This window comes from Cynocephalus volans, chromosome 1, assembly GCF_027409185.1.
Source record: "Cynocephalus volans isolate mCynVol1 chromosome 1, mCynVol1.pri, whole genome shotgun sequence".
NCBI classification, from domain to species: domain Eukaryota; kingdom Metazoa; phylum Chordata; class Mammalia; order Dermoptera; family Cynocephalidae; genus Cynocephalus; species Cynocephalus volans.
Genome location: NC_084460.1, coordinates 241,520,231 through 241,544,498, shown reverse-complemented (window position 1 = coordinate 241,544,498; position 24,268 = coordinate 241,520,231). Strand labels below are relative to the sequence as shown.

Sequence of the window (24,268 nt, the reverse complement as noted above, 5' to 3'; positions counted from 1 at the left end):
GTGGGAAACAGGTTGGAAACCTGGGGCAAGGGGGGATGGGAACGAGATGGCTCTGACTGTGAATCTGAGAGCTGAATGTGTGTGAGAGAAAAATCCTCCTCCAGCCTCCGAGGGGGTGTCTCCCCCAATACCAGCTCCCTCCCCCCGGGCTCGTGGGGCGGGTCTGGTTTGCTCAGCAGCAGCAGCGGCCGGAGCAGCAGCCCCGGGGCTGAGCAGCGGCGGCCTCCTGGCAGCACAGGAAAGCGGCGGCTACGAGAGCGCGAGGCCCTGGGGAGATCCGGCTGAGGCTGCCGCCGGGATGGAGGAAGCGTCGAATGGAGCCGGAGCCACCGGGGACAGATTTCCTCCCCAGCTCAGCTCCCTTACAGATTGGCGGGGCCTACTCCGAGAGCGTGCGAGGTGGAAGAGGCCTGCGCCTCGGGCCTGCCAACTGCAGCCGGCGACCGAGGCGGGCACAGCGGGGTAACGGGCGAGCCTTAGCCGCTCCCGGGAACCTACGCTGCCACGGCCGCTCATTGTCTCTCCCCTTCCAGCCGGGGGGCAAACAGGAAGCGCGCCGCCTGGCCGAGCAACGGACGGGTATCCAGACCAATGAGCACAGCCGACGAAGAGCGTGGTGGCGAATGAGGGCGAAGAAGAGGGGCGGGACTTCCGGGCGGGCTGTCACCCTCTTCCCCCCTTTTGGGCTGGAGGCTCCACCTTTTGTGTTTCCCGCACAGTCAATCAAAATAGGAAAAAAAAATCCCCGGACCGCTCCGGCCGTGTCCGCCGCCGCTTCCCGCATCCTCTCTCGCCGCCGCCGCCTTCGCTCCTCACCATGTGTAAGGCGGCGGGGAGCCCCGCCTGAGGTGCCCTAAACACACTATGACCGGTACGTAAAGCCGAGAGAGAAAACCCTTGCTGCTGCCGCCGCCGCTGCTGCCGCCGACCACAGCCAGCCCGGGGCCGCCGCCGGCTCCCGACCCCGAGTGTGCGACCGAGTGTCTGTGAGAGGCAGAAAGCCGCACTCCCCTCCGCCTCCCTCCCCTCCCCGCCAGCCACCGTCCACCCCTCAAGCCCCAGCAACGCCGTTTCCCCGCCGGGCCCCGGGTGAGCGGCCCGGTCCGCCGGGAGCACATCCCCTTGTGTGCGGGCGCAGGCGGGCGTGTGTGAGTGACTGACGGTGCGAGAGAAGCGAGCGCGAGTGAGAGCGAGCGGCGCGAAGGGAAAGGGGAGGAGAGGAGAGGAGAGGGGGCAGGGGCAGCGCGGGGAGGAGGAGGAGGAGGGAAGAGGAGGAGGAGGAGGGTTACAGGCAGCGGCGGGCGGGGGCAGCAGCAGGAGGGGAGGAGGGAGTCGCCGCCGCCGGGGGGCGGGTGGGGGAGGGGAAGGGGCCTCGGTCAGGGCTTTCGGAGTAATTTCGCCTCGGCCCGCGGGCCCCCTCCCTCTCCTCCACCCGCCTTCCTCCCACCTCCACCCCCCCGCGCTGTGCCTGCAGCTCCCGAAAAGCCCGTGAAACAAGAGGAAATGGCTGCCTTGGACGTGGACAGCGGCGGCGGCGGCAGCGGCGGCGGCCACGGCGAGTATCTGCAGCAGCAGCAGCAGCAGCAACAGCACGGAAACGGCGCGGTGGCGGCGGCGGCGGCCCAGGTGAGGAGAGGCTGAGCCCCGGCCCGGCTCCCCCCTAGCGCCGCTTTCTCCTCCCCTCGCCTCTCCCCTCCCTCCGCGCCTCTCCCCTCCCCTCCCCCCGCCCCAGGAGCTGCCCGCCCGAGGCGCCAACGCTCCCGACCCCGCCCGCGCTCCCCCGCCCGCCGCCTTTTTGTGCGTGTGAGTGTGTGCGGCCTTCCCGGGGTGGGTTCCGGGCGGAAGGGGGAGGCCCGGCGCGCAGCCCGCCTGCCCGCGGCCGGGGTGTCGGGGTGCGTGCGAGCGGGAGGACACGGGCCGGAGGCGAGGGCAGAAGGCGGAGGAGAGCGCGGGCTGGCGCTCGCCCGGGCGCAGCCGGCGAGGACCGAGTCGCACTTCCTGTGCGAGAGGTGGCCCGGCCCTAACCGCCACCCCCTCCCCCTGTCTCCCTCTCTGAACCCGCCCATCGGGGGTAGGACACTCAGCCGTCACCGCTCGCTCTGCTGGCCGCTACCTGCAGCAAGATAGGGCCGCCATCGCCGGGCGACGACGAGGAGGAGGCGGCCGCTGCCGCCGGGGCCCCCGCCGCAGCCGCCGGAGCGGTAAGTCCCGCGCGCTCGGCCCGCCCCCGCCGAGGCCCTGCGCCCGCCATCCTGGGCCTGCGGCGCGCCCGCCCAAAAGAGGCCTGCCCGGCGCCCGCGCTTCCCCCGAAACGCACGGGTCGCCCAGCACGGCGCCCTTAACTGCTCGGTCGCATCCCTGTTTGGATCCGAAGCCAGCCCAGTCTTTCTCGAAATTGTCACTGCGGCACCTCGCTCAAAATTCTCTACAAAATGAAGTCTGAGAGGGCGGGGGTAGAGGGCTCCAAAATGGATGTTTGAGCAATTCATATCAGTGCAGAAAACTCCTTCGCCGAATACTACAAAATTCTCAAGCACAGCCTATCGGCCATAGATAGTATCAACTGAAGAGACAGTGTCTTTAGTTTTTAGTATGTTTTGAACCGGGACCTTTTTCTGCTGGAAGATACTAGGTCTTACTGATTCAGATCGTGAATTATAAAAAAAAAAAAAAATGAAGATTTATTCTTTGAATTACTTTTTCGTATGCAAGATTGAACAGTCTTTGAGTGCTATTTTAGTGACCGTTCAAAATTGCTGAATTTTAGTTTTTGTAGACTGCTGATTTGTTTGCAGTAATTTTTCATAAGTGGGGTAAGTGAAACTTTAGCGATCGTTGAGATTAGCAAAGTTACTTAGTACTTTAGCTTTTGAAATTGAGTATATCAGTGTTAGAAACAAAAGTACGTATAAGGAATTGTATTTATATGCATGCTAACGCATACCATACTTACAGTTGAATTTGGTTGGCAAAACTATTTTCATTTTATTATGATCTCTAGTCTGGTAGGATGCGGTGGGGTTCTTTTTGTAGTGTTTTTAGAGTGTCTGGGGCAGGGGGAGGAACTGGCCACTATTAGAGGACTTAATACAGATTAGCTAGGAACAGTTTTTAGACTTTATTGTGGGTGTTATATTTTGGGGGATCATTGCGGTTGCATTAGTTTAACTTGTAGATGTGTTCAGTTATTAAAATAATTGAAACCGCTCTCAGTTTTGGGGGTTTTTTTTGGAGGTAGATTATAAGCATTGATTAGTGATGTTTTGAATCAGCACTATAGACAGAAAAGTTTGATATATGGTATAGTGTGCAGCAAATAGTATGTCTGAGCATTAAAAGTTAAGCTAAAGTTAAGCTATGTTACTGGTAAATATTTTATATGTAATTTTAGTGCTTCAAAGTATACTACGGGGGATGTGAAAATGTAAACACATAAAATTATGTTTGTGAGAAGCATTGTTGTTTTTAAACATTCTCATAGATTGGAAGCTTTTTAATGAACTATATCCCTGCAGTCTCAAAGCATGAAAACAAATTGACTGTTTATTTAAAAAAAAAAAAAGACTGTAGAAGTAAAATTGAAAAGCAGATTGTTTCTACTTTTCTTATTTTTATATTTTAAATAGAACAAAAATTTTCTTATAATTGTAATTTCGTAAGTTTAGATACCAGCTTACAGATGGTGGAGGGGAGAAGTAAAGAAGGAATTTATGGATGAAAAATATGTGTACGTACATAAATATGTGTGTGTCTCAGGCCCAGGAATAGAATACTGTCTCCAACTGTAGCCAGTTGTGGTCATGAACTTGTAGGGAAGTTGTTTCCATGCTTCTTCATCTCCTCTGAATTACGAAATCACTACTGACAACACATTTGCCACCAGATGAACATGCTAGAATCAGTCTGATAAATCTGAGATTTGTCAGTCAAATACATCATAATTTGTCAATAATAATAAAATGAAGATATAGTTTTGCCAGAAAAACTTCAAAACATACACTTTTTTGTATGTTTGGTACCTGTGCATAAACATTTCCACCTAGAGTAAAATTGGTAAGACTGTCTTGTATGTGTTTGACTTAGCAAATAGAAGAATTTTTCCAGTGCGAAGGTGAATTTCAGACACTTTTTAGTACCTCTCAGAAAAATGAAAGAAAAATTTATGTGAGTTCATGGACATTTTTTTACCATTTAGAAATGTGCTTAGCTGATGATCTTATTTTAATTACTCATATTAATGGGAATCATGAGAGGTCTATATAGAGAACTTTTTTGTAGCTGTGTTTTTTAAAAGTTGTATTTTGGAATAATTTTAGATTTACAAAATTGGAAATTACCATGTACCCTTCACCCAGCTCCCCCTAATGTTAGCCATGGTACAGTTGTCAAAACTAGGAAATTAATATTGATATTATATTACTGACTAAACTAACTATAGACTTTTGAGATTTTACCAGTTTTCCACTAATTGTCCATTTTCTGTTCCGAGATTCAATCCAGAATGTAACATTGCGTATAGTAATGTATTTAAAATCAAGTGGAAATATACACGTACAGTTCAACTTCATGCCTGTTTAGCTTAGTAATTTAAGATTTTTAAAAGGGCCTTGAAAAGCCAACATTCCGAAGATTGGCTTTTAATATAATTTTGAATTTGGAATTTGTAAAAAGGATCCTGGCTAATAATGTTTAGTTACCCTCGGTGTAGTGCTGAAGAGGTCAAATCACAAAGCAACTCACCTATAATATCCCACAACATGGATTCCCCAAAATGGTTTTATAGTAAGGTTCCTTTGTACTTTTTAACTAAACGTTGTATAGTTAATTTTAGTAATAAAGCAGGAAATTTATGCAAGTATTAACTTGTCCAATTTGCATTTGTATGAACTCATGGATTATTTAATGTGCTTGTTTCATTTGTACCTTAGTGAAGTAAACTGAACAAGTAAATATTATGAAAGTCATTGCCTGATGTTTGCTTTAGGTTGTAAATTTAGTGTTTATTAATTTTGGCCATAAATATTAGTGAGTTAAAAAATGAGTAGTAGCTTATTTCAAAAGAAGGTCATTTTTACCGTCATTTAAAATAAGACTTGCTGTCATTGTGGTTAATTCATTGGCTAGTTGGTTTTAAAGTCTGTTTGAGTTCTGTTAGTGTTCCCTGAAGATTTTAAGAAACTTGAGGATTTGCCTAAGAATGGTTCTTAGTTTGTTTCCACCTTAGTTTCACACTTTTTCTTGTTTCCAGTTATACTCCTTCCTTGCCTATTTCTGGCTTTCACAAAGCCATTTGTGCAAACTGAGAAGTTACTAATCCTTTACAAATGCTGTGCACTAAGTGGTGTGAATTTTTTTCTTTTTTCCTTTCTACAGGTATTACCTCAGACAATATACACACTCTCGTTGCCCCCTCTGCCCCATTTTTACACCTGGTTGTACTGGAGAATGCCCTTGTAATTAATTGTTATAGCAGCATCACTGCTGGTGCAACCCTCCCTCACCCTAGGGATGCTGTATGTTGGGTCCCTTTCATAGCGTGGTTATGTTTATGTATAAACATATAGAGTGCCTTCATTTACAGCTTTTTACAATAATGCCAACTTCCATGTTGGATGGTGTTTTGTTTGTTAATTGTCCAATAAGAATATTAGAGTTACTGAAAGAAACACTGGTAATTTTTTTCTTTTAGTTAGTAAGCTTATGTGGAAAGTTAGCTTACACCTAAACCGAATATTAGTTCTGGGTTGTCTGTTTTTGTGTCTTTCTTCCTTTGGTTGTATAGTGTTTACAACGTCTAACATCAAACTTATATAACTTGCTTCTGGTCTTAGATGATTTTTCTAATTTCTCTTTTTCCCATTTGGTAGTTAGTGTACTTTATCTCTTTTAGTGGTATGTTGCTGATAAAAGTTTTACAAATGAATGGGCTGAAAAGGCTTTGTAGTTTTAAAATATCTGGGGCTTATTCATTGTGGAATTATGGAAATAAATAGGTTCAAAATTGGTTGAGTTTTTCATAGAAAGCTCTAATACCTCAAAGTCAGTTTTATTCAACCAGTTCTGTATATCATTCTATCCATTTCTATCATTTTCTTTGCAATGATTTTAAAGTAAAATACCTTTAAAATTAGTAGATACATATTGATCTTACTTTGTGCCATGAATTTTGCTAGGCATCTAATGGATATTTTTCAAATCTGTTCTCATAATCTTAGTAATCATAGTGATACCTTGAGATTGCATAGTGCTTTTATACTTTATAAAACTTAACATTTTCTTTTTGGTTCTTATGACCCTGCAAGGTAATATTTTTTCCATTGTTAACATGAGGAAATTGAATCTTGCTCTAAATCACATGATTCCACAGTTCTAGCTAGGACTAGAACTCAGTTCTTAGTTTTTTCCTTTCAGTGTAATATATTCTCTGCCCCCAGGCATAGTTTTAGTTTAGATCATCAAAGTCTAGTAGTTTTTTGATTCAAGGTGTTTTTTTTTTAAAAGATGACTAGTAAGGGGATCTTAACCCTTGACTTGGTGTTGTCAGCACCACACTCTCCCAGGTGAGCCACAGGCCAGCCCCTCAAGAAAGATGTTTTTTTAAATTCCATTTAAAAAACAATATTTAGCAATTTTTTTAAAACTGAAAATTTATTACATTTTAAAAACCCTTTTTTCTTGCCTGCCTTTTTGCTTAAATTATCTGTTGCTGTTTTCTTTTTTTATTTCTGTGCTTCATAGGTATTTTTCATATTTTTGCCTTAGGTGTGTTCAAAAAAGTTCAGAATTCATCATTTTGTCCTAGGTTTGTAGATTTCCCTTCAATCATTGGCCTTCATTACTGGGAAAAATGGTACTATAGTTTATTTTTATTTAGCTTTTGGAGAGGGGTGACTTCAGAAATATTTACTCAGACTTGTCATTTGAGTAGTTGTATTTATTTTCAATGAATGTCTTGACTATAAAGCTGTTCATGATGGTTGAATATCTGCCTTTATTAATGTTTTATAAAAAATAAAAAAAGCTTTAGATGCCACAAATTTGACTTTTTATTGGCAGTTGGTGGGTACGGGGATCTGAATCCATGACCCTGGTGTTATAAAGCTGCGCTCTAACCAACTGAGCTAACTGGCCAGCCCTATTTGACCTATTTTGAAGAAAGGAAGAGGGACAAAATGCCAGTATTTTAAAATTAATTTGTGTCTGAGATACCATATTCTTTTATAAAAGTTGAATACTTGTAAATGTAATCTGGGAAGAAAAAAATTCAGTTCTGCAGACAAACAATAACAAGAAGATATGGTTTGGATTTCAGACATACTTTAGTGCAGATTTTAATTTAAAGTCTAGATTGTAATATCTTTACTTAAAATGCCAAGGGACTGAAACGAAACAAATTAGTACTGTAATGTTATGAAGGTGATTCAAGCTTGTAATTTCTATACCAGGTTGAAGTTGAAGAATGACACGCGACTTTAATGTCATTTTAAAATTTAAGTGTTTATATTTAAAAGACATCACTATTTTAGTTCAGGCCTAGAGATTTGTATTGGGTCCTACAGTTTTCGCTGTCTTTAGTCTCTTATGCTTTTCTTTGAGTTTCCGTCACTGGGTCTTAGTTTATCTTTATAAAACACAGATGTGATTGCACCACTCGCTTATAAACCTTTTATAGCTTTCATTCACTATCTGCAGGATAAAGTCCAAACAATTTAGTAGGATCTACAAAGCCATTTATAGGCCTTGATAAAACTGTCTAGTCCTGTTCCCCATTATTTTTCTTTATGAATATGAGTCTTTTCTGGATCCTCTCTTTAACTCAGAACTGTATATTATTCTTTAGGGTTTCTTTTTGTCTGTGATTTTTATTGTTTCTAAATCTTTGTTAATGCCTCTCTTTCCTAACTGACCACAGTAAAATCTTAAATTTTATTCTAGTATTATTTCATATCTTATGTGAAATCTTTTTTTTAATCTTATTTGTTTCCACATAGTATTTTGATCAAATGGCTAGTATATACCACTTTTCACATTGTATTGGTATGTATTTGTATGTCTGCTTAGATTGTGAACCATTTGAAAAAAGGGGTTGTGTATCTCATGGGTTCACTCACAAATGCTTATTTCATCTTGGCAGTTATATTCAAATGTTTGAATTGAGTTGTTAAACTGTGGTTCATCCATTGAAATACACACTTCTCAACTTTGTCCATATGAAAATTAGGTAGTTTCTTTAAGAAACTTAAGATCTTTTAGTTCTACAATATTTGCATTAAATTTTATGGAATGGCTTATTTTAAAAGTACAGTATTTGTTTTAACGTCTTTATTTATTTTTTGGTGGCTGGCCCGTACAAGGATCAAATCCTAGACCTTCGTATTATCAGCAGCACACTCTAACCAGCTGAGCTGACCGGCCAGTCCTGTCTTAACCTTTCTTTATGGTCACAGACTTCCTTTGAAAATATGATGAAAATCTAGGTCATCTTCCCCCTGCCAAATTGCACTTTCTCAAAAAGTTGTTTTGCTGTTTTAGAGGATTCAGAGATCTCTTGAAGCCCGGTCACAGATCCTAGGTTGATGTTGCTGGGTTAGATATGCTTATGTTCTCATTGTCTATGATATGTCGAGTTACAGAAAATCAGATAAATCTAGAAGTGGTATAGGGATGGCTTTATTTTGATGGTGAATAATTCATATAGGGTCTTCTTTCCCATGTCTTTACGGTCTTAGTGGGGGACAGATATGGTATAGTGTTTAAGGGCCTGGGTTCTGGAACTAGGGTTAGCAAGTTTTAAATCCTTTCTTGGCCCTTTGACAGCTATGTGATTTTTATCCCTCAATTTTCTCATCTGTGATATAGTGATAAAAGTAACACCTGCCTCAGGATTGTTTTAAGGAGTAAATGACGTAATCTTATAATCCCTTAGTATAGTACTTGGCATATAAAAGAAAAGCTCAAATGTTAGACATTAGTGTTATTTCCTTAAAAAATCTACTCTCTGACATTGACGTGTAGAATTTTATTGTTTTCTAAATAGTGGTGTTTTTCCAATCTTGTCTAGTTCATAAACTATAGGCATGATACCTGAGATTCTAGCAGGTCCCAGAATGCAAAATGTGTATGCCTGGTATTCTACTGCAAACTTAGAATAGGTATGTAAAACCACAGTCTATATTTTCCAGCTTTAAGATTCTAGAAAAACCTTTCAGATGGGGCTACTTTGCTGTGTGGTCATGGGTCAATAACTTTTCCTCATTAAGTTTTTTAAAGTCTCATATTTTTCTAGTAGTTCATGGGAAAAATAATGTGTGATGACTTGCTAATGGAATAGCCCTAGCCATGAGTTTACTCTCGAGTACATTAATATGTCCCATAAAAGAGTAACTTTAATTATTTGATTTAAGGTTTATAGCAATAATAATCTTACTTTTGTAACTCAGATGATTTGATAACACTGTAGTAGTGTTTCTTTTTTTTTTTTTATACACAAACATAATGCACCTGATTTAGTCATATGTTTTTAGTGGGTTGTATATTTTTTGAACTCTCTCTAGTAGTTGAGGTGTATTTGGTTTGAACTGTTCATAATCTTTTCTAGCTACCTTCACCTTTTTTTTTTTAAACAAAAAACTGTATAGCATTAGAGATCATAGATCAGGGATTAGAAAATCAGTTTGTCGTCATAAAACAAAGAATATTCTGATTGACATTTTTCCTCCCTGCTCAGATAGGATGGGCTGTCTGTGCAATAACTAAAAAAACTGGAAATGATAATTATTGTAGTTCTATAATACTGCTTCTGTATTTGAATTCTATCACGTTATTAAGATAACTTATTTTTAAGTAGTAGGATTTATACTAGTTATCAGAGTTTTTTGAAAATTGGTTTAAATTTACCACAGGTATATCACACAATTTTTGTTTTCTTAATCCAGACAGGTGATTTGGCTTCTGCACAGTTAGGAGGAGCACCAAATCGATGGGAGGTTTTGTCTGCCACACCTACAACTATAAAAGATGAAGCTGGTAATCTAGTACAGATTCCAAGTGCTACTACTTCAAGTGGGCAGTATGTCCTTCCTCTTCAGAATTTGCAGAATCAACAAATATTTTCAGTTGCTCCAGGATCAGATTCATCAAATGGTTCAGTGTCCAATGTTCAATATCAAGTGATACCACAAATTCAGTCAACAGATGGTCAGCAGGTTCAGATTGGTTTCACAGGCTCTTCAGATAATGGGGGTATAAATCAAGAAAGCAGTCAAATTCAGATCATTCCTGGCTCTAATCAAACTTTACTTGCCTCTGGAACACCTCCTGCTAATATCCAGAATCTCATACCACAGACTGGTCAAGTCCAAGTTCAGGGAGTTGCGATTGGTGGTTCATCTTTTCCTGGCCAAACCCAAGTAGTTGCTAATGTGCCTCTTGGTCTGCCAGGCAATATTACCTTTGTACCAATCAATAGTGTCGATCTAGATTCTTTGGGACTCTCGAGCAGTTCTCAGACAATGACTGCAGGCATTAATGCTGATGGACATTTGATAAACACAGGACAAGCTATGGATAGTTCAGACAATTCAGAAAGGACTGGTGAGCGGGTTTCTCCTGATATTAATGAAACTAATACTGATACAGATTTATTTGTGCCAACGTCCTCTTCATCACAATTGCCTGTTACGATAGATAGTACAGGTATATTACAACAAAACGCAAACAGCTTGACTACTTCTAGTGGGCAGGTTCATTCTTCAGATCTTCAGGGAAATTACATCCAGTCGCCTGTTTCTGAAGAGACACAGGCTCAGAATATTCAGGTTTCTACAGCACAGCCTGTTGTACAACATCTACAACTTCAAGAGTCTCAGCAGCCAACCAGTCAAGCCCAAATTGTGCAAGGTATTACACCACAGACAATCCATGGTGTGCAAGCCAGTGGTCAAAATATATCACAACAGGCTTTGCAAAATCTTCAGTTGCAGCTGAATCCTGGAACCTTTTTAATTCAGGCACAGACAGTGACCCCTTCTGGACAGATAACTTGGCAAACATTTCAAGTACAAGGGGTCCAGAACTTGCAGAATTTGCAAATACAGAATACTGCTGCCCAACAAATAACTTTGACGCCTGTTCAGACGCTCACACTTGGTCAAGTTGCAGCAGGTGGAGCCTTGACTTCAACTCCAGTTAGTCTAAGCACTGGTCAGTTGCCAAATCTACAGACAGTTACAGTAAACTCTATAGATTCTACTGGTATACAGCTACATCCAGGAGAGAATGCTGACAGTCCTGCAGGTGAGTCTTAAGTTATGTCATGCCATAAATAAGTTCAGTGGTAATATATAGGGAAATTTTTTGCTTCAGGTGTTTATCAGCATCTGGCTTTCTATGTTTGTATGAAAATAGACATCAAGATATTTTCCAAATTGTTTTTCTTTGAAAGTTTGTAGTTTTTGAAGTTAAGGATTCATTTTTCTAGTATACAAATTACATTTGTAGCTTTTCCTTACAACAATTTTATATTTGTTTTGACATCTGATTGATGTTGTCAGGCATTCCAAAATTTTGGCAGATACAGTGTCTTGGTTGGCCTTGGTGTGATGTGGGTTAACTATTTTATGCATTGTTTGGTTGGGAAATCAGTTTGGCATAGTGAACATGTGGTGCTGAGAGTTAAAGACTACTTATGCTGTCTCAGCCACTAGCCAACAGTGATTTTGGCCAAGTTATTTTTCTCTTGTAAACTCGGTTTCCTCATTGTGTAAAGTGGGAGTGTTGGACTAGGTAACTGTATCTAGGATACCTTCCAGATCTAAAATTTTTTGGTTCCATGGCGGGCATTAAACTTAGTTGTGCTGGAAATAGTTGATAGTATGAGTAGAAATTTCAGAAATCTATTCTTTGAATGTTGTGCAAGAATTAAAATAGTAAGGTTTAAAAGAGACAGCATCATCATCATCCCATTTCAGGTTTAGCATCCCTAATTAGAAAATCTGAAATACTCCAAAATCTAAAACCTTTTAAGCACCACCATGACATTCAAAGGAGAAATGCTCATTGGAACTTTTTGGATTTTGGATTTTGGATTTGGGGATTAGGGATGCTCATCTTGGTATATATTCTGCAAGTATTCCAACATCTGATAAAATCCAAAACACCTCTGGTCCTAAGCATTTTGGATAAGGGATTCTCACCTGTAATGTTATCTGTCTAGATAACATTTTATGGACTATTTTGTTGTGCACTAAATCTTAAAATTTATTACTTTAACCTTTCTTGTATTTGGGTTTCCATGGAGATTGTATTATTACACCTTCCACTGGGTCAGTGATTACAAACTGATTGAAATAACTCCCATCACAATTTAAAGATTACCTTTTTTCTTTTGAGAAATTTGTGATATGTGCTTAGAAAATTGGAATTGTTCTGGAGCCTCAGATTTGTATTTGGAACTCCTTTAATTGCATTTGAGCCTTCTGAAGCTTGGTTTAGAGCAGCAGTTCTCAAAGTGTGACCTGTGGACCCCTGGGGATTCCTGAGACCTTCTCAGAGTTTTCATGTCAAACTATGTTTCATAATAATACTAAGAAGTTATTTTGTCATTTTCACTGCATTGACACTTTCACTGATGGTGGATAAAACTGCTGGTGTCTTAGCATGAATGCAGTGGCATCAGACTGTACATAGATGCTGTATTCTTCGTGACAATACATTTGCAGTTAAAGAAAAAAATCCCGTTTTACTGAAGAATGACCTTGATGAACGAGTAAAAATAGTTATTTTTACTAAATCTCGACGCTTGAGTACTGCATATCTTTTTAAAAATACTAGCTTTATTGGGTTGTGATTCACATACATTAAAGTTTACCCTTTAAACTATACAATTCAGTGGTTTTTCATACAGTCACAGGCTTGTACAGCCATCATCGCCATCTAATTTTAAAGCATTTTCATCTCCCCAAAAAGAAGCCCATACACATTAGCACTTATTCCTCACTCCCCTTCCCATCAGCCCCTGGCAATCACTAATCTATTTTCTGTCTCTTTGGATTTGCCTGTTATTTCATTAGTGGAATTGTATAATACTTGGCCTTCTGTGTCTCGTTTCTTTCATTTAGTATGTTTTCAAGTTTCATTTGTGTCGTAGCGTGTATCTGTACTTCATTTCTTATTATGGATGAATAATATTCCATTGTATTGTTATACTAAATTTTTATCTGTCGAGATGGACATTTGTGTAGTTTCCACTTTTTGGCTATTATGAATACTGCTATGAACATTCACGTATAGTTTTTATGTGGATTTATGTTTTCTTTTGGGTATATACCTAGGAGTGGAATACTGGGTTATATGGTAACTCTATGTTTAACTTTTGAGGAATTGCAAAACTGGTTTTCCAGAGACTATCATTTTCCATTCTCATCAGCAATGTTATGAGGGTTTCAATTTCTCTACATCCCCAACACTTGTTATTGATCATGTTTTTGATTATAGCCATCATAGTAGGTGTGTAGTTGTATCTCACTGTAGTTTTGATTTGCAGTTCCCTACTGCATGTCTTTTTAATAATCTTATGACAAAATGGAAAGTATTCTTTAGTAAAGCATTTCTGCTGCATACCAAAATAATTGTCTTTGAAAAACACATTTTTCCAGTTATGCAGTTGTGTGAGTTGCATACTGAGTTATACTTCATTTTTATGAAATATTGTTTTTACTTGCAAGAACGACTGATAAACTATAGTTTTTGAGACTCATGTATTTAAGTGACAGATATTTTCCCCCCAAAATGGAGTGAGCCTGTCATTTAAAGGAAAAAAACCTGACAGTATTTACTGCCAATGATAAAATTTGGGTTTTCCAATGGAAGTTAGAATTTTGGAAAATGCAAATGAGCTTGATAGCTTCTTAGTTCTTACGTTTTTCTGATGAGATGGATGATGATATTAACAAATAGGTTATTTTTGATGCTGTATTATAATGAGATGTGCCAAGACTTGGAAGATCTGTATGTTAACTCAGTGAACCAGTAGTTTTCATATGACCAACTCATGTTACAAAATCATGCGTAGGTTAAAGATCCATTCAAAGTACCAGATAGACCAATAACAGAGTATGGGTAGTTTACCAGTTTGATTTCACATTCCATTTTTAAAGAAACTGTCACTTGTCAAATTTGGTGTAGTATCAAAAAAGAATAGCTACATTTGGCCAGAAGGCTATTTGCTGTTTTTTCCTTTTCTACCTAGCTACTTATCTTTGTGAGACTCGATATTTTCTTCATATGCTTCTGCCCAAACTGTATATTGCAGAAGCATATCTGTCTTTTTTTAACCTAGACATTACAGAAATTTGCAAAAATGTAAAACGTAGTTTCTCTTATTGAATAATTTTTGTTGTTTTGGGAGGTAGTTTTTTTATAAAATGTTTATGTTAGCATGTCATAGCTTTATTTTTAAATGAATTTAAATAAAATTTCTGTTATTTCTAATATGGTATCTTATTTCTAGTACAGTTAATATACATATATATGTCATATATATACTCATATATGTTCCACATTCATATATATCCTACATGAACAAAAGTTTTTTTGAGGGGGGCATCAGTAATATTTAAGAGTTTGAAAAGAGTCCTGAGACTAAAAAGTTTGAGAACAACTGGTAAGGTGACAGACTTCTGAAAACATAGCAGATAGTTTTTAGAAGCCAGTTTTTAACATTTATACAAAGTTAATACATAGAGTTAGAAACGTGTTAGAAAAAATCTCTAGGAAATTTGTGATTTTTATAGTTATGTTGGTCATGAAGTTAGGTTGGTATAAAGCAACAAGTGTTTCAATAAAGTAATTTATTTTCAAATGTTACCAAAATAGAAACACTATGAATTAAACACAAAATTGATTTTTTTAAAGTGGTAATTTAGTTTATTGAATAAATTGGCCAGGAAGGGTAAAATAAAGCAGTAGTCCAGAAGGCCATTAAATTTAAATTTTGTCCCAATTTTAAAGGAATGTGGAAAGAATTTAAGAAAGTAAAAGTTAAAGCAAATGGGAATAAAAATGCTTACTGGTATAATAGCATATTTAGTAATAAAACCCAGGAAATTTTCATTTGGGGATATCGGGTATTAGGAAAACTTTCTCTTGGTGTACTGTCTTTTTAATTGGCAAGAAGGTAGATAAATCATTTTAAGATGTTTAGTTTTCACCTGAAAATCAGAGTAAAAAATTTTGATTTGTGTTACGTATAGTATGCCTACATGAAAATGCTTAAGACTTTGACATCCTTAGTTTGCGTTTTAATTTTTTTCTTAAAGCTGCTCTTTAACAAAAATGACCTCTACTTTTGCCTGCTATAAGCAGTAAATCTGACTCTGGGCCTGTCCTTTTATTCTTATCCCAGTAAAAGGGTGAAGTATTTTTTACTGCTTCTTATCCCTTAGATGCCAAATCCCCATCTTTGGAATATAGAGCCCATTAGGCCCCAAGTTGCAACCCCTCTTACATTTCTGTCCACTTGTGGCCCACTGAGAAATGCATGCTGTTTTTAGAGAACTTCTTTGATTTTTTTGGAGAACTTCTTTGTAGTCTTTTACTTTGTCTACCATTGCTGTGTATTTGAAACTGGATGGAAGGAGGCAAAGCATGTTTATATATCTTTTCAACATCTTTTTTAGTCATAAAATTTCCCCAAGATTTAAGCCAAGACTTATTCAGTCTCTCAGATTTTGGTCCTCTACCAAATTTTGTTTTATCCAAATATAATTTTATCCTTCCTGACTGGACGTACTTAAAATGTAGTCAAAATGTTTGAAGTAGGGCCGATAACAAAATGTTTGTAGTAGGAAGAAGGGTTTATATGAGTAGAAGTCATTACTTCTTCAATGCAAACAACTTAATCGTTAGAGTACCTTATTATCCATGGAATACTGGATTGTTATGGACTAACTGGTAGCTGTACGTTTTTTGTTAGCAGAGAAAAATAGAAGTGCTAACAAAACATTTGGTTTTTTTACTTTGTACTTAGTTATTTTTGATGGGCAAAAGGGAGGGATCTCTTGTGTGATCTTAACTGTGTCAGGTACTATTTATGTGTTTTTAGATACTTTACCTTATAAACAGTTGACCCTTGAGCAACATGGGTTTTTACCTGCATGGGTCCGCTTATACGTGGATTTTTTCCAATAAATATATTGGAAAATTTTTTGGAGATTTGCGACAATTTGAAAAAACTCGCAGATAGATTGCATAGCCTAGAAATATCGAAGAAAAATTAAAAAGTTAGGTATGTCATGAATGCATAAAATATATGTAGTTATTTGTCTATTTTGTCATTTACTACCACACAATCTATTATAAAAAGTTAAAATTTATCAGAACTTACACAGACCACACATGGCACCATTTGCAGTTGAGAGAAATATAAACGAATGTAAAGATGCAGTATTAAATTGTAACTACACAAAACTAATTAGTACATATTGTACTACTGTAATAATTTTGTAGCTACCTCCTGTTGCTGTTGTGGTGAGCTCACGTGTTGTGACTATTCGTGTTGGAGTATCTGCTTGAAACTCCTTGTGACATTAATCACCTCCATGTGAGCAGTTAATCTCTCCAGTAAATTTTGTATATCAGTAAAACGTGATCTCTCACAGTTCTTGTGTATTTTTCATTGTGTTTCGTGCAATACCCTACTCCTTGAATAACACATGGGTCCCACACGAAGTCCCGCCAGTGATGTTGAAAGTGCACTCAAGAAGCAGAGAAAAGTCATGACATTACAGGAAAAAGTAGAATTGCTTGATATGTACCATCAATTGAGGTCTGCAGCTGTGGTTGCCTGCCATTTCAATACAAATGAATCCAGCGTAGGAACCGTTGTTTAAAAAAAAAAAGAAAGAAAAGGAAGTTAGTGAAGCTGTCTCTGCAGCTGTATATACATATAACATACAAAATAATGTATTAATCAACTTTTGTTATTGGTAAGGCTTCTGGTCACCAGTAGGCTGTTAGTAGTTATGTTTTGGGGGAGTCAGAAGTTATACATGGATTTTCTTTTCTTTTTCTTTCTTTCTTTCTTTTTTTTTAAAGATGGCCGGTAAGGAAGGGGATCTTAACCCTTGACTTGGTGTTGTCAGCACCACACTCACCCAAGTGAGCTAATGGGCCATCCCTATATAGGGATCCAAACCCGTGGCCTTAGTGTTATCAGCACCACACTCTCCCAAGTGAGCCACAGGCCAGCCCTTATATGTGGATTTTCAACTGTGAGGGTGTCGATGCCTCTTGCCCCCCACCCCATGTTGTTCAAGGGTCATCTGTAATTGTTTGTTACAAGAATCCTGTTGCTATTCTGACAATTGGATAGAGAAGGAAACTTCCCCAAGGCTTTGCAACTAGGCTTCGTTCTTTTCACTATACAGTACTACACTGCATAGGCATTCTGCTGTTAAATTTATGTCAGTATTGTATTTTTCTTCGGTTTTATTTGGTTATTTTTATTTCAGACTTTTTTTGGGGGGGGTGGTAAAGGTACCAGCCTTCTTGAATTAAGTAGTGAGTGGAGAAAATGTCTTCAGAAACATTTTTATTGGTGATTCTAACAAGATAAAAGTAATCTTTATCGATTTTATTCTTGCCAGAACTGGCTGATTATAGAAATGTACAAATACTGCTGGAAGGCCAAGCCTACAACTTGAAAACTGGAGTGTATGGTGGAAATGCAATCATCTTAAGAGTTAAAGAAATAATGGAAAAAATGTGAAGATTGATCCATGCTGATTTAAACGAGTGGTAGATCTTACTTTTGGCCTTATACAAATAAAGAGGACAAACCTAGCTGTTGTTTTATGTAGAACTTAAAGCTGTCTTATCAAACAACCTCAGGACATTTTATTTAGGTATAATACAGTACACCTGGCTTTGTTTCTATATCTGGGCTCCCCTTCATTTGGAAATCCATATATATGAAGGTAGGTCAAAAAGTTTGTGGAAAAATAGAATTAAAAGATAATACAAGTCTTTCCATGAACATTTTGAAGACCCTTCAGAATCTTACCTAAATTTTAGAAAATCCTAAGAGTTTTATTTTATTTTAAAGCTTGGGGGAAATTCATTCATGTTCTGATTCCCCAACAGTATTTTTTGAGGTTATTTTTGAGTCTTATGGGTTTTCTGTACGCAATTAAAGTTTGCTTCATCTGCTTACAAAAGTAATAACATGTTTAGTATGGAAAATAAAAATGTTATGGAAATATTTAATGGAGAAAGTGAAAGTACCTCTGATCTCTCAAGAATAAGACTTGGTGTCATGTATGTTTTTTAATATTGTCCTAATTACACTGTATGTACAGTTTTTTTATCCTGCTTAATTTTTATTTACTTTTAGCAGTATAAAAATACCTACTAAGTATTTAGGTCAAGAATTATAGCCTATTTAGTTATTCATTAATATATTCAAAAGGTACCCCACATGAAGAGGAGCCCAGAGTTAGATTTACTGCTTAAAACCAGGGGCTGGATTAGGGCCTCTTTTTGTTGAAGGGTAGCTACAAAAGAAGGCTGTCACTGTCTGTTGCCCCAAGGTATGGCTTGAATGAAGATTTACAGAAATGAGAGAGGATACAGGGAAATAGGACATCAACACAGTCTTGTGACTAGCATCCAAATCAATACTGTTAGCTTAGTGTCTGGATTTGTGATATATTCAGTATTACTACCAAAGTCAATATAAGACCTGTTCTGGGGCCAGGGAGACTTGGTGGAGACACTTACAAAAATGCCAGGCGTGGAACTGCAATGCAGGAAAAAAAAATTGTACTCAAGATGAGCCTGAAAACCAAGATTCCAAATTATACAATGAAGGCAAAATTATGGAAAATAGTAGATAAAATAAAAAAATTATGAGTAGAAAATGAATTAATGTCAGATTAAGGGAAGATAATAGAACAATCTGTTAAAGACTTTAAAATGAGTATGTTTATAATTGTCAGTGAGAAAAAAGAAGCAGCAGCATCTATAGAAAAGGTGAATATGAAAAAAAATCAAATTGTGGAAACGAGATACATGATTGATTCTAAGACACATATCTCAAATCAGTGTGCATCTTGCAGTCTGTGGCATGTCAGTGTTTAATTGGCAGTGGTATGTCTTAGAATATATGAAATACAAAAGTTTTTTGGAGAAAAATAGAAAAACCTTTAGAGTGGACTTAGAAAAAGAATGAGTGCATAATAATATACTGAGGAGTTTACCCAGAATACCTCACAGAGATAATGAATGAACAGTTAAGAGACATGGAAGACAGATTGAGAGTCACCAGCATAGGAATTTCAGAAAAAGAAAAGAGTGAATGGTAATAGAAGCAATATTTGATTAGATTAATGGCTGAAAATTTTCTTATGTCTACAGATATTTTACTTCAGCTGTGAAGATAAGTAAAAATAAGCCCGTCTCTGACTTATACTGATTACAAAGATGTTACTTTAACATCTTAAATGTTAATAGAGAGAAAAAACAAATTACTAACAAAGAAGTGACAGACCTACAACTTCTTGTCAGCCACACAGATGCCAGAAGGTTATAGAGCAATATCTTCAGAATGCTGAGAGAAAATAACCAGCAGCCCAGAATTTTATATGCACTTTAACTACTACTCAAGAGTTAGAGTTTAGTGAAGACATTTAAAATATTCAAGGACTGAGAGTTTATTATTGGAAGACCCTTACTGAACTAACTGCTGAAGATTAAGTAGAAAAATGGATCCTGTGGAAATGATTGGGAAATAAGGAAATGATTGTGATCATAGAAACGGATGAAAAATTGATAATTTGACAATAAAATACTGGTAATTGTAAAAAAAAAAATTATAGAAAATTTCAAAAATACACAAAAGCAGAGAGTGTGTAATGAACCTCTAAGTACCCACCTTCCAGCTTAAGTAGTTGAACATCCTGCCGCTCTTGTTTCCTCTGTTCCCACCATTGAAAATTTTATTTCTTCTTGTTTATTTTAGAGCAAATCCCAGTCATTGTATAATACCCAAAAGTGCTATTTCCAATGTGTAGTCTGGGACCCCTGGGGGTCCCTGAGATCTCACCTCACACGTAGTGTACAGTGAAGTTTGTGTTATATTAGGGAGGTTAAACATTTTTGCATGTTTGTTGTTATTTGTGTTTCTTTGGTAAATTGCCTTTTATGTATTTTGCTTGTTTTCCCTCAGTACTAATTTGTCAGACATCTTTATATCTTAAGGACATTAAGAATTTTTATGTTAAGGATATTAATCTTTTGTCACACACCATAAATATTTTCTTTATTTGTTTGCCTTTAAGTTTGGTCAGGGTGAGCTTTAGTACATATAAGTTCTTACCAGACTTTTTTTTTGAACAAAATCATTTAGAAACTGAAGTGTAGTTTTTGAGTTTCGTTTGTATTGATTTACAAATTTTCTGATGCACCGGCAACAGTATGTGGAAGAAATGGGAATGTTAATTTATACTGCTGTGACTAGAGGAAGATCTAGAATACATTATGTGGCTCTTAAAATGAAATCATTCTAAATGTATGTTTTTGGTCACACTTATTTTCTCAGTATTCTATGGAAAAATAGTGTTCATAAATCCATGATTAATTCCTTGAAGATGATACTTTTCAGCAGTTCCAAATGTCTATTTAATTTAACATTGGTAAATATTATAACCAATTATTTGTTCTGATGCAGTTAGTGATTTAAATCTTGGAATCTTAGAGAGGTCAACTAATTCACGTCATTAAATGCATCTGCTCAAGTGTGTGTTTTTAGATATATTTCTCTCTAATTTGTTTTCTGGAATAGTGTTTTCAGTTTATTATTAACCAAATTTACCCCATTATATAGTAAGTAAAAGTAATACAAGTTAGCATTCTGGATGGACACAACAGGATGGAAATCACTTGATGTGTGATCATCATTAGAAAAATTTCTTTGACACATTGTTCTATAGTGCTGTATTTTAATCTAAGAGAAGAATTTTATTACAGCTAGTTCTCTAAACTACTTGGTCGTTTTAATGGTTCTTGGGTACAGTTACTGTGTTTAACTTTATTTTATGAGGGTACTTAACATGTGACACATTTTATAAATCCTCCTCTGCTGGTTAGTTCTATCATCCTCCCAGCAACATAGATTAGTCAGTCATCATTCAATTTCAGTCAACAAATTTGAGAATATACTATGATATTGCAGGCAGTATATTTTAGGTTCTTTAACTGCAACAGTGAAAAAGACGAAGTCCCTCCTCTCATGAATTGTGTTCCAGTGAGTGAAGACAAATAAGTGAATATAATAATTTTAAATAATTAGCATAATGAAAATAAAGCAGGGTTATGGAATAGCAGGGAAAATGGAAAAACCATGGAGGATGGTGGTTAGTTTAGATATCATACTGCATGTGTGCAGTATGTGGTGCTCAAATCAGGATAATTAGTATATTCAATATTATACAGTGTAATCGTTTTTCGTGGCCCTTTACTAATTCCTCCTTTCCCACCGTTCCCACCTCTGGTAACCTTAGTTCTCTCGTTTTGAATGTTCAGGGTATTATTGTGATTGTTGTATCTTTTTTTTTTTTTTTAATTTGGGTTTTTTTTAGCTCCCTCTTAAGAGTGAGGACATGTGGTATCATCAGTTTTTGAAATGCAGTGCCTAGCACAGAATCAAAGGTAACCAGGCATATGAGGAGAAAAGACACCATGAGTGAGAACTAGCAGAAACAACAGAAATAGACTGTTGGAACTCCAGATACTAGAATTGTCAAACACAGACAAAAACAATTGTTTAGTATAGATAATCTAGGAGATAAAAGCCAAGCTAAAAAATTTTTAAAGGGGTTAGAGACTACAATAAAACTGACATTGCACATTTTAAAAGAACCAAACAGGAACTCAGGAACTAAAACTTAAAATATTCAAAATTGAGGAAAAGCCTTAGGGTGGTTGAGTCCTAGGGCATTACCAACATTTTTTAAAGAGTGAAAAGTAGAGGAGGCACTAACAGAGGAAACAGAAGGAGCTTCCTGGAAGTCAAGTAAATAAACTCCCTAAGAAAGGAGGAGCGTGTGCTTGACTTTCTATATATTGTGGAGAGGATACATAAGATGATAGAGAATGGGATATTCAGTTTAGCCAAGCAGGTGGTTTCTGTGGAGTGCTGGAGAGGAAAGCCTGAGTAGAATGACTTAGAAGGAGAAAAAGAGAAGAGGACGTAGTGACAGTAATTACACATAAATATTTTTAAGAGTATTTTCTGTTAGGAATGTTGAAATAGATGGTAACTAGAGGTGGACTTGGTCTAGGGAGGGCTTTTTGGGAATATCTCAATAAACAGTGGGGAATTGATGCAGGAGAGAAGGTAAAATGGAGGAAAGTTTTTAAGAAGGCAGGTGAGATGAAATACAGAGCATATGTATAGGGGTTGGGTACCTGGAGTAGGGATAATCATAATGGGAAGGGCATAGGATAGAGCTTTACAGATGCAGATATGTTGACTGGAAAATAACTCTTGTCATATTGCTTCTAATTTCCTTTTGTGATAGGAAGCAAGTTGTGATGAGTGGGGGTTGTAGGTGTTAGTTTGAGAAGGAAGAAGGTTTGAAATGGTCATATGAGACAGTGGGAAAGTGGAATGTGAGGTGTAGGATTGCAGCAGGACTGGGTGCCCACTTGAATAATTAGCACAATTGTGTTTTTTTTCCTCCAGTTACCTTTAGCTGCTGAGGGGCAGGTGAAGGGTTAACTCTTATTTGTTCCCTGGTAGAAAGTTCCAGGGTTGTTTTTTTTTTGTTGTTTATTTTAATTCTTGTCTCTGCCATGTTTTTGTGATCTATTCTTCCTCTTCATTTTCATTTCGTTAGTCTGGCTCTTAACTGTTAAGAGACTATTGTTATAACATCTAATGTTTTCCATGCCTCTAATTTTTCCTCTTTTCAGTGCATTAAAAAATTTTTTTCCTCTTTCCAGTTTTTAAAAAGTATTTATTTCCTGAATAGGCAGTACCTGCACAAGGCACAAATTCAGAAGCTATAAAACAATAATTAAAAGTTAGTCTCTTTCCATCCTTAGTTCTCTTCCCTAGAGTTAGCCGTTTTTACCAGTTTTTTAAATGTATGTCATATCTCTGGTAGAAGGATACATTTACAAACATTACTATACCTATGTATTCTCAGCCATTCCCTGAAATTTTACCATAGTATATTCTCTCTTTTAAATTTAAAATTTTTATGTTGGGTCTCCTTATATATTGGTAGTATAGAGCTATCTCATTCTTAGCAATGACAATGGTATTGAACAGATTTCTCACTTTTTTTGGGGGGGGGGGGGTGGCCGGCCGGTTCTGGGATCCAAATCCTTAACCTTGTTGTTATAACACCATGCTCTAACCATCTGAGCTAATCAGCCAGCCCTGCATTTTTAATTTTGGAAGATACTAGAGGTTGTTCCAGTATAACCTTCACATTACTCATCCTCCCCAACTTTAAAATCTTCATTGGCTCTTCCATTGCCTTCATATCAAGGTCTGTTGAGTATACAAATATTTGTAGAATTCCTACTGTGCATCAGATACTGGAGATACAAAGATAAATATGGTACTTCCTGCAATAAAGTTGCTCAAAAGCTAACAGGTGAGACGAGGCTTTCTTTTTTTAGGCAGACATGCAGATGATTCTGGTATAATGTAAATGGTATACTAATAGAACTTTAGGAACAGAAAGGAATAGAGGAATCTTTGGGCTGACATCTTTCATGGCTTAGCTGAGATAATACTTCATTCCATAGCCTTTCCTGCTTTCTTTAAATTACTTCTTGTTCAATAGCACTTGTTTCCTTTGTTTTGTATTATAGTTAACATGTTTGTCTCTCTGGAATTCAGCAACCATTTTTTATTCATCTTTCTATCTGTGTGGGTTTTTTTTTTTTTTTTTTTTTTGGACAATGGATAAACAAGCAGATACCAGTAATATATACAGAATAAACATAGATTTATGTCATGATATATTATGTAAATTTTACCCATTTGCTTCTGAAATAATTAACTTTGTTCAGATGTGTGAGATGTGTGGCATTTTTCATACCACTACCACTTGTGTAATTGTGTTAAATTTATAGCTTTTTAAAGACCGTTGAGTTTAGAATTATGTTTCAGAAACCAATCTATAAACCTGTGGAGGAAAAAACTAAGAGAAACGAAAGGAATTTTAGATTTAGTCTTGCCTTCATATTAGGAAAT

The 24,268-nt window shown here is 37.8% G+C and overlaps 1 protein-coding gene across 2 annotated transcripts in view; it reads left to right on the top strand.

Moving 5' to 3' along the window:
• The first annotated feature begins 739 nt into the window (after positions 1-739).
• Positions 740-24,268, top strand: part of SP3 (Sp3 transcription factor) — a 50,664-nt gene continuing 27,135 nt past the window's right edge. Inside the window, exons 1-4 of one of the 2 annotated variants that reach the window (XM_063094845.1) lie at positions 740-871; positions 1,475-1,626; positions 2,076-2,201; positions 9,936-11,295. In XM_063094845.1, coding sequence (XP_062950915.1) covers positions 865-871; positions 1,475-1,626; positions 2,076-2,201; positions 9,936-11,295 — 1,645 coding nt within the window. In that variant the 5' untranslated portion in view covers positions 740-864. Of the gene's footprint in view, positions 872-1,039; positions 1,090-1,474; positions 1,627-2,075; positions 2,202-9,935; positions 11,296-24,268 lie in introns of those variants that run through there. The other variant, XM_063094851.1, reaches the window with a different exon arrangement.